The sequence below is a fragment of the Simochromis diagramma genome, unplaced genomic scaffold, assembly GCF_900408965.1.
Source record: "Simochromis diagramma unplaced genomic scaffold, fSimDia1.1 OVJJ01000216.1, whole genome shotgun sequence".
Taxonomy (NCBI): domain Eukaryota; kingdom Metazoa; phylum Chordata; class Actinopteri; order Cichliformes; family Cichlidae; genus Simochromis; species Simochromis diagramma.
Window position 1 is genome coordinate 5,818,915 of NW_024386883.1, and position 11,315 is coordinate 5,830,229.

The window sequence follows — 11,315 nt, forward strand, 5'->3', positions numbered from 1 at the left end:
ATAGCTAGGCTTTCTTTGTGTTAGCTGGCTTAACAAAATCCCAGTCAGAGATAACAGGTATCACAGAAGCGGTTATCGGCTTTCTTTGTTAACCCGGGATTTCTGCTTCAGGCTCCGTGTGCTCTCAGACAAAAAGAGGCATAATTTAACTCTTCTTCTGCACAAAATGGATTAACTGAGTGCAGCCTACTTCAGTCAGAGACATTATCAGAAGAACATGTGATAGAGATCTACAAAAAAATGTTACTGCAGAAGTTAACAGTGGCAAATATGGAAAAAGAGCAAAGCTGCAGAAAATAGTTAATCTTTTAAGCAGATATCTGTATTTCCCCCCCCCCCCCACTTGGTGCACTCTGAGTGCTCTCAGGCTTTAAAATGAAAGCATTTAAACATCAGTGCATTCAGTTCTGACACGGTACCACAGTCTAATAACAGAGAAGGTTGAAATCAAATTAGTTTTTAGTCAGATCAAAGTAAAATTAATTTTACAGATTGAATATTCTTGGTGATTCAAATGAACTGATTCATTTTCTCATTTGTGGGCATTACAGCAGTTTAAAAACAGACTTGACAGCTCTTTAGGATCACGAGCAACCAACTGAATGTATGGACACTGCTGTGAATCATTATGATCACTTGTGACTTAACCTCTGCAGCATTAGTACGACATGACCCAACAGTTTGCATATATAAAATGTTGATGGCCCTCGCTGCCCCTTTTCTGCCTCCTCTTCACTGCCCTATCTAATAAAGTCAGAAGCCTGTGACACAATTACTTAAAAATGGTACTCCAGACTATTTCAACTCTTAATGTAACCTGCTTTGGGCCAGGTTTTTCTAGCTAGGCAAAAAGAGAGTCATCTGTAATGTTGAGAACTCAAACTTTAAGCTCGACATACCTCGCTGACTGAATTTAGCTTTGCAGTGCTCCCCTGTGGGCACTTCATGACACTCAGTTCTTGTTGTTCTACCCTCCACGACAACACTAATAGCTATAGAGAAAAAAAGTGTACATGTGAGAGTACATTGGCATGATTTAGCCAACCCTAATTAGTGGTAATAAGGGTACTAAGTCATAACATCTGTCTTGTTCTTTATAATCTTTGCAGGCTGTTTTTTAAAAACATGTTGTGGCTTAAAGGGAACAGCAGGCTGACATTAACTAACAAAATGTCTGCAGCTCTTGTAGCTTTTGCACAATGTTTAGGCCCAGTGAGCTGCTTGGTTTAAATATATCAAAACCCTGATATTAGAAACTAGAATCCAAGACATGGCAGCTTTCCTCGGTTACAGCTCAGAAATGCTGCTATTAACCAAAACAGTAATTTTCTCCAGACTCACGTCTTGGTCTATTTTCATGTCAGTTTTCTAGCCGTTAACATAAACTCACAAAAACAGCTAACAACGCAGACATGTAAAAATATTTAATAGATGAAGCAGATTAATGTGAATGTAGGTACTTAGCCGAAGATCGTGAGTGCACAGACTCATTTTGCAGTCGTTTACTTTTCCCATTTCAATTCAATTCAATTTCCAGAGAACCATCAGAACATAAAGTCCCCTCAGGATAGCAAGATGGTAAATTGTTGCATCACATGTAATAGGAAGCAATTTATAATTTGCTATGCTGTCCAAAGAAACATTGACTAAAGGAGCCAGTATTCAAAGAGTCATATAATGGGTTTCTCAACAACAAACCAAGCAATCTGAAGACGCTTCCTTTGACTCTATGTAACTCTGGTGGGCCATCTTTTATATACAATTATAATTTACATACATCTCATTATTTCCTTATAATTTTAGTTATTTAAAATAAAATGAATCAAAATCAAACTTGCACATAGTCAGTCATACATCAGTAATGAAATCAGATCAGATGGCGGTTTAAATAATGCAATCAAGTTTCAGAGCGAGTGATAATGATTACCTTTGTGAGTCATATACAAAAACCACACCGCAAAAGCGTCAGGTTAGATGTTCTAGCTTGATATTTCTCTGCAACTTTAGTGGCGGCTATGATAATCAGCAGAGGTGTTAGCTGCTCGCTGTTGTGCGTCTCTGTGGAGGAGTTTGTTTGTTAATTTTCTCAGACTCTCCCACATCTCATAATGAAATTTAGCTCCCTACTTGGGGATGTGATTACTTTGTGTCGTGCCCAAGTATCCGCCCCTTTCCGACTCGCCCGCTGGCATGCACTCACACTGTGCTTAATGATCTGGGTATGCTTCAGTTTGTCTCGCACCTAAACCCCTCACACAAAGTCACTGTCGCTTTCAGTCCTAGACAATGACATTTGTGATTCTCTGCATTTTCAGGTTTAATGGGGCCCTTTTGAATGTGATGACAGACCGTCCAATCACGTGGTTTATAGATTTGTCAACATGGCAAGGTAGCTGTCCCTGAGGAAGCTTTGGAGTTCCATACTTTAGAGCAGTTAGGGCATCACACCGCACTACTATGCCGATGCCCCCCAAAAAAAAAAAAAAAAAAAAAAAAATCTGAGAGCATCACCGAAACGCCACATGCCATGGAGCAAGCAGCCCTCATGCATATCATGGGGCTTTCAGTTTTTGCAACCTTGCATCTGTGGCATCACCACACACTGAAGGAATGAGTGTATGATAATGATCTAATGATTCATCAGAGCAAAAGATTTCCAGATTATACCAAGGGAGACGTTGGAAAGACAAACAAAAATAAAACCCAAAAGACTTTTGTACTCCAGTAATAACACTGATGTGGAGGTTTTGTATGAGTGGTGACACCTCTACCGCTTAGGAGAATACTGGAGCCAGCCCAGTGTGCCCTCACTGGTGATATAAATGATGACGTCACTACTTGTGTGCACAATGACCACTGCAGCGACCATAATGAGCCCTTAAGCGGTCACACAAAGGTGGCCATTATCTCAATAAGTCAACCAACAGGTAAGCAGGTTAGATCTCCAGAATAACTTACCATTGCAATGCACCCCACTAAGAATTAGACTCTTAATCACCTGATCACACTGAAAACTGGGTAAAAGCTTGACGGTGCTTGGATCAATCCAAATCTTTCTTCATAGCAAAGGCCTCTGGTGTATTCAGGATATGTTAACATAGCAAAAAACCCATGTGCACTTAGTAGTCGTGAAAATGTTACCTGATTTAATGACACACCAATGATCTTGGCCTTCATTTTGCTCACTGTCACATCCACACTATGATGCTATCCTATTGACAAAATCTGTCCATAAAGAGAGATATGGACACCAGCTAAAGACACATGAGGCACACTTCAAACCCATTGTGAGTTCACCTTAGGGCAGCAAATTACTGTGCTTTCAATTCAGGATATGCAGGCACATGCTGATAACTTGACTGGCAATTTGGACGTGTAATGTCAGGTCACACAAGCCTAGAGACCAGTCTGCAATCACCTGGCAACCACTGGTCATGAAGGAAAGAAAAATGGAGTATCCACAACTGGTGAAAACCACCTTGCTGCTTTGGTTCCTAGCTGATTCTGCTGTCACTCGCAGTATGCACAGAACATGCCAGCTTGTCTGCAAACACTCGCCAGCTACTCCTCCAGTAGCAGTGATAATGTGAAAACTGCCAAAACTGAGACAGTTTGCCTTCAAAGTACAAACCAGGCCTTTGCAAAACTTGCTGACTGTCGTGCTGAAACAAGTTTTACTCTGAAGGCAATTGCAGTTTTCTTCAGTTTACTACTGCTCAGCTAGCACGTTTGCAGAGATTTTTGGTGCAGCAAAAATCTCTTCTTTGTAACCAATTTCACCCAATAACCACCAGCAACATCCAGGAATTACTCACCAAGCACCAATATGACAGACAGCTGTCAAGCAATGTGCATGACATGGTGTGACAAACTGCTATATGACTGCAGAAACCCAGACTACGGTTGGGTATTCTGGAAAAAGGGATCATATCCCAATCTTAGTTTCTGCAATCCTGTGGTTATGTGTGCATATAGATCTCTATTCAATTCAATTTTATTTATATAGCAACAAATTACAACAACATGTACTTTATATTGTAATGTAAAGATCCTACAATAATATCTATTAATACCTCTGCAATATCTCTGTAAAAAGGCATCATGTCTGCTCAAAAGTAAAAACTCAATTCACAAACCCCAGTATCCTACTTGGAGCTTTCAAAATATAACCTTTCAATATAATTGGAAGGTTGGTGATTCGATCTCTGGCTGCTCCAGCCTGCATGCCAAAGTATCCTTGAGCAAGCTACTGAACCACAAGTTGCTCTCTCATGCGTTCATTGGAGTGTGAATGTGTGAAAGTGTCAGACAGAAAGCATTTAAGCTTAGTAAAAAAAACAAACAAAAAAAAACCCCCTGATATAAATGAGTGTGAATGGGTGAATGAGGAAAGTTGTACAAAGTACTTTGAGTGCTCAAGTAGAAAAGAAAAGCACCATAGAAGAACCAGTCCATTTACCATAAAAAGATAAGTACCTTTTAGTGGGGAAATCTGTACGATTCCTTTGGAAAGTGCACAAAATGCCAAACCGAGATCATCCTCATCCAACTGCTCACTTCAACTTCCCTGACAGGCATATGTTAGGCTGCCCGATCCACAGTTCAGACCAGGCAGCATGAAATTTAGCCAAATGTTTTTTGTTTTACTTGGCTCTAATATTATCTCCTTCTGCTCGTTAAGAAAAAAAATGATGTAGTTGTTTTATTCAATACAACTACATAACAAATACAATTAAAAAAACAAAACACTGCACATATGCAGCTATAAGAAGCCCTGAAAAATGAACAGATGATTTTCTTCTCTCACAACTGAACTGTTTGTTCCTTCAATTTCAGCTACTTTTAACCCCGAAAGAAAAACTGATTTATGAAGCGGCCTCGGTCAGTGGGTCTGCCGTCTGACAAAAGCGCTTGATTTAGAGACCAGACTCCAAAACCTAGTTATGAATCACAACCAAACAGTTTTCTGTAGCTGTAGTTGAGCTTTTACAAAAACACACAGACACACACACAGGACATTGGCAAGCTGCCAAATTGCTTGATTCTGACCTTCTTTTCCACCCACAGCTGCTGCCAAATTTGAGTCCATCCCTCTCTCATTCTGCCACACTGATACACAGTTGAGCTCTGGCAGCCAATCACAGCAGATTATTTCTCAACCTAGGGAGGCTGCGTGGGTACCATCCACCAGGGAACCAGCACTAAATAATCACAAAGGAGCAAGCTGTCCCATACACAACCTCCTGAACATGAGCTACTTTCAGCTTATTACTGGTTTATCACAGTAAAAACACATTTATCCCCCCCACCGAAAGCCTTTCCTGCCCCCCATTAGTTGCTTATGCTCTTCCCACTTTTGTCTTTTAAAGGCAGCTGCCAGCAGAAATGTGAGAACTTTCTATTCTTCGAACCTAATTCGAACTCTGACAGAGACATCCTTGATTTTAACCCCCCTCCCATTTGGGTGATCACAGGGATGAGGGTGAATGTCAGCAAACAGAGAGGGAACCGGACACCGGCCAGCTTTAAGGGCGAACTCGTCAACCTCCGCGCGGGCACTCTCACAAAAACAAAGCGATGGAAACTGGCTGAAGAAGGGAAACGCTTTCAAAGAGTTGAGCTTTTCCTCAGATTAAATGAAATGGACAAGTGAAGGCTGAATCACATCTCTACGGGCATTAGGCAGCACACACATCATTACTCCTCTGTATCCATTCACCACAAGGCAACCATCAAAGAGAAACAAACTGAAAATCTTGGTTTTGAAGAGGAAGAGCTTGACTAAACATAATTCAGCTCAGTTTACAATTCAGTTAATGCTTAAAGGAGCACAGCCTGCATTTGATTTTTTAAATGGGGCCAAATTATCTCTTGAAGAAGTGCAAGCGGCTCCTGATAAATGAGTTCTGCCTGTAGCATTATTTTATTTGCAATTCGCACCAAGAATGAATACATTAAAATCCTATTTGGGATTTTAAATTGTGTTATTTTTAAGAGGATTTTTTAAAATTTATTTATTTTGTTTCTGTGTGTGTGTGTGTGTGTGTGTGTGTGTGTGTGTGTGTGTGTGTGTGTGTGTGTGTGTATACATGGAGAGAAATCCACATGAAACAAATATCTAACCCAGCGTTACATGGCCATGTAATCAGATATTTTAGACTGCTTACAATCTTTAATCCGCTCATCAAAACGCAATGCTGATGATGAAGCGATTTAAAAACAATAGCAATAATAAAATTAAAAACATATACAGAGATTATATTTTTCATATACATATATAGACTGATAGCCGTCACATCAGATGCCCTACAGCTCTCTGGAAGCGACTTAGCTGCAAAAATAAATATGTCCTATTTGATCACACGCTACTTTTTCACCTCCAAAGCTTCTATTTGTGTTCATATTTTCATTGTTGCGCAAACTCGTTAAGTAAAAGTCTTTAAAATCTCGAGAAGCCTTAAATACACAATTACCGCTAGAGGATCAGGTCTCTGCAATTTAAAGAAAAAAAAGTAATGCGCCTTGCACTAAAAGCCCGCAATAATGAGCGTCACAACGAAAATACTAAGAGATCACTACCAGAGTTAGGCTAATAATTTATTCTCAAGGCCGATTTCACGTGGGTGAGTTTATTACACAGTCGGGAAGCTGTTCGTGAATAGAGGGTATTGTTATTGGTACAGCAGCGTGTTCAGGCCAGGCTGCCTTATTGCTGTTATGTTGACTGTGGCTAATCCATCTAGCTGCTGTTAGCTCGCTAGTATCCACGCTAAAAACTAGCGTGCCGAGCTAGCGTTAGCAGCAGAGCAATCTCAGTGACAGAGGGCGGACTGAGAGTAACGCTGCACCGAACAAAACACACCGGCTAACTACCGTTATATCCATATCAATATCCCGAGCCCGCTCACACAACCAACCCGACCCCCACTGTCTGTTCGTGCTGCGGGGAGCCCAGTCAGCAGACTACTATTTTACTAGCTAACCATTTTTTTGTTCCGCCGCAGGACCAGGTCAACCAGCGCTGTGAATCGGACAAGGCTGCCGAGAACACAGGCGAGCGAGGCGGGCTCTGCTCCGCCTTTTTTAGCGCTGGAAACCCGGGAGCTCCGCGGATACATCCTGGATCACATCGACTCTGTGGCAACGACGTCCAAAAATATCGCTGCTTTTCAATCAAAACGATTCGCTTCTTTGTGCATTTTCTTACCTGTTACGGTGAATTGTGATAAATCGTGTCCTCCTCTGCAGCTCTCTTCCCCCTCCTAGCTCCAAAATGGCGCCAATATGTATAGATTCAGTGCCCGTGGGTAAAAACCATCGATGGGTGGGTAGCGCCACCTATAGGGCGAGTTCGGGTACTTCTGCTGAGCCCTTCACGTGACGCGCGGAGCGTCTTTTTCAGTTTTTGTTCTTAAAAATTTCCAAAAAGATTTCGAGTATTCAGACACATATAAAATAAAGTTCCTGTAATATATCTAACAGTCCTTGTGAAGCGCACTTTAAAGATAGAAGCAGGTAATTTGCATTAAAAAAAACCCCACACTAAATTAATTTAGAGTGGATTTTATTTAGCACAGGCCTATAAAATACACGAACCCTGCCAAATAAAACATTGTTCTTCTTAAACAGAGTTTACATTTAATCCCACAGTTTTAAAAATAGAGTTTTAAACATCCAAACGATAATGTTTTGACACTATTCTTTAAGGCATTGTTGTCTATTTGGCATATCAAACGGAAAACCCAGGATTCCGACAGAGCCTGAACTCACCACCAACCCATGATTCAACTAAAGGGGTTTGTGCGTGAAAATGATCGCATGAATATGACAGTAACGGTGCATTTACGTTAATCCTGTGTAAACTGGAATTAGAAATATAAATAGTTGCTGCTGAATGGCGCTTCTGGCGTTTTAAGTGCGCCCCTACTGTTAGAATATATACCATATAAAGTCATTTATTCACACAGACATTTTAAAAATAACAATCACATTTATGGGACAATGCCCATGGGTATTTATTTCTCAATTTCCTTTGTTTGCTAACCTACTCATTCACATTTTTAATACGCCTAACACATTTTTGGCTTTCAAATGATAGATTTTCTGACTTCAGTGGCTTTACTAAAAAAGCAATATTACTGAAGTTATACAACCTTCTTGCCAAGCTGGTTCACATAACGTCCAACTAAAAATAAATAAATAAATAAAGATGTAACTGCATGCCTCATTAATCTCCTGCTTGCTTTGTCTGTCTCCGATGGGTCTCTGGCCAACATGAGCCAGCCCATAGGGGGAGCTCCAATATAACATTTCGGATTTGGATCGTTCAAATAAAGCATCGCGCTTGCTGCAGAAGTGGATTGGGCACAGAGTCTTGTTTCAGCAGAGATTTTCTGTAGCTTTTTGATAAAAACAAAAAAAACAAAAACAATTTTAATTGAACTTAAATTTTAAAGATGGCCCCAAAAAATGTACCACTACACTTTCAAATGCATAGCCAGCCATTCTTGCTGTAGTCAACAGAGCCTTATTATTGATAAATAATAGAGGGCACCATATCTCTACCTATGTTCGAGCCTGCACACCGCTGTTCTCAATTAACCAATCAGTGCATAGAGAAGGTAAGCGTAGGCTATAAATCTCACGAGGACGAAGTTGGACTGGTTTCATGGCTCCAGGATGGAGGGGTTCCTGTCCACGTTTCCACCATACAATGTATATGGTAACTCTGTCTGCGCTTCCCCGGCTCAGGTCGGCAACTGGGGCAAGAGAGATGGTCGCTTCATGAACCCCCAGAGCCTCAACTACCTGGAGCTCTACAAGACCCTCCTGTCCCAGGTCAACCCCAGTTTACCCCCTCAGCTCAAGAAGGCGAACACCAAAGAGTGCGGCGTGCAGGTGAACGCCAGGGTGGATAAAATTGTCCAGTGCTCTCTGGGCCCCAAAACGCTGTTTTGCGATGAATTTCCCACTCCCTGCAAGCTCCCCATGAGCCCCGATGCGTCCACACCGGAGGGGAAGGCGCAGTGCCACACGCCGCCAATGAGCAACCTGCGCTTCCTGAGGCCCGTGTCCATCTATTCGCCGGTGTTTGACCGCAGGCTCTTCCTAAAGAAACTCGAAGACTGCGCTGGTGAAGGAGAAGGTGAAGCCGCCGCCGAGCAGGCCACGTCCGAGGCCGATGGGGACCAAAGTGGCGAGGAAGCCCCAGAAGACTCCAAGACAGCTTTCCACCGGTCTCCAAAGGGATCCAACTTTCAGGTGGATGCGTGTGGGGAAATGGCAATGAGCACTGTCTTTAGCTTTCCAATCCACGATGTAACTCAGAAAAGTCCATCAGTCATCTGTGGTTCAAGCCCTCAAACTATAGCCTAATTAGTATGACTGTCATTTAAAACCTAATATCCATCCGGAAATATAGATTCTTTTAGTTAATTGGCAAATGTCACCGTAGGCTCATTTAAATTTGTTCTGATTTTAACTCGGTACTTTTTTTACACTAAAAAACATCTAACGAAACTCGATTTATTTAAGAAGTGTAAAAGATCATAACGTGTTCAAAAATACAAAGAAATAAAGGGCAGTATAAGATACTAATTGCCCAGACTGTTCTGTATTTATAAAAGATAAACATAAATGTTTTTAAATTGAAAAACTCTTGTTTATTAACTACTTTGTAGTATGAATGGTAACTGGGTAGAGCCATTATTAATGGGAAACTCAAAACATATCATGATAGTTAAGTTCAAAATCTATGCACTCACTCACATTCTCCATAAAAGTATCACCAGAATGTTTACAGTCAGTGCAGCCCACAGGGAAAAACCCAGCTGTGGTAAAAAAAAGATTTTGTACACATTTTATTTATCTTTGTTTTTTCCAGTTCCTGGAGCAGAGGTATGGGTTTTTCCACTGCAAAAAGTGCAACATCCGGTGGGAGAGTGCTTATGTATGGTGCATCTCTGGAACGAGTAAGGTTAGTGGTAACGAGCATTGCACAAACAAATACCTGCTGAGCTAAAATAGAGCGACTGCTTTGGCAGGTGTACTACAAGCAGCTCTGCCGGAAGTGCCAAGTGGGGTTTAACCCCTACAGAGTGGAATCTATCCTGTGCAAGGTACGTGAACTTGTTTTTGAGGAACTTTCGCAAGATGATTTGTTCACTTGGACTTAAAGTGGAGTCGCAGGGTCAGTCAGATTCTGTGTGGGGCATTTAAATTAACTGGATCACATTTCTAAGGCACTATCAGTCTCAGGTAAGGCATTCCTTCTGTAGGGATGAGAAAAGCCTGTGCTGTTTCTTATGCTGGTGATGTTCTTTTACCCCCCCCATGTCAGGGTTGCTCTCAGACTTGCTGCATCTGTGAGAAGAAGCAGAGGCACATTAACATGAAGAAGCCTCACCGTCAGGACCTGTGCTGTCGCTGCAAGGGAATGAAGCTGTCCTGTGACGCCACCTACAGCTTCAAATACATCGTCTAAGTTACCCGCCGTGAAAGCCTGAGGTTACACCAATAAGGCTGATGTGTAAAGTCATGCCACAAAGAGAAGCTGCCACCGCCCCCAGTAGCAAACTTGAAGAGTCACTCCAATCGCTGCCCTGGTTTGAGCCAACTTTAAAAATTCATTCCCCCTCACTGATCCTGGTACCTAACATGAAAACTATTTTTGTATGAAGAAATAAACACTGCACCTTAAAAGTTGAGATTCCTGAATGTATACATACACTATGAAGTCAAAAAATGGAAATGATGGGGTGCTTGCCTATTATACACAGACTGTTACTCTACTGCAGTGATACAATGTTCTCCCATACAAACTGATGGCACAATTTCTAAATTACTCCAAGCTTTTTTTTTAACAATACTAGCGTGTCTAGGTAATAAGTTGCACTCTAATATGTAGAACAAAGTCCACATATCTTAGCACAAGCTTGTGGTTCTGAAACTGATGTACAGATTAAGTGAAAAGTGAAACCATGGTAAAAAAAAATTGGCTGATAAAAACCTTTAAAATTCAATGTTGTCGGTCGTAGCACAAATCCATGGGAAAAAGTTGCTGATCAAAAGCGGCAGTTGTAGGGCTTCTTGTTGAGAGCACGATAAATGTGATGTTTGAGTGTTGATGCTCACGAGCAGTTGAACTTTGTAGATCTAGAGCAAGCATGTGATGGATCACCAAGAGAAACCATGCTGCTGCATGAGGAAGTCAAAAGTATGTGAGGGACATGCAGTGTAATTGTGGAGTGACAAAGGGGTTCATCAGGGATCAGAGTCCCATTTCGTTTGCAGTGGTGATGGAAAAGTTGACAGAG

The 11,315-nt window shown here is 41.4% G+C and overlaps 2 protein-coding genes across 2 annotated transcripts in view; one reads left to right on the forward strand and one right to left on the reverse strand.

Moving 5' to 3' along the window:
- The window catches only part of pds5b (PDS5 cohesin associated factor B), a 30,680-nt gene extending 23,344 nt beyond the window's left edge, over positions 1 to 7,336 (reverse strand). The window contains exon 1 of the mRNA XM_040033319.1: positions 7,208 to 7,336. The gene's annotated coding sequence lies outside the window, so the exon portion shown is untranslated. The remainder of the gene's footprint in view (positions 1 to 7,207) is intronic.
- A 1,263-nt stretch (positions 7,337 to 8,599) lies between these two features.
- On the forward strand, positions 8,600 to 11,155 carry zar1l (zygote arrest 1-like). The gene is made up of 4 exons (XM_040033320.1): positions 8,600 to 9,261; positions 9,884 to 9,976; positions 10,044 to 10,118; positions 10,340 to 11,155. Exons 1-4 carry the CDS (start codon positions 8,680 to 8,682, stop codon positions 10,481 to 10,483), a joined length of 894 nt encoding a protein of 297 aa, XP_039889254.1. The 5' UTR covers positions 8,600 to 8,679; the 3' UTR covers positions 10,484 to 11,155.
- Positions 11,156 to 11,315: the final 160 nt, after the last annotated feature.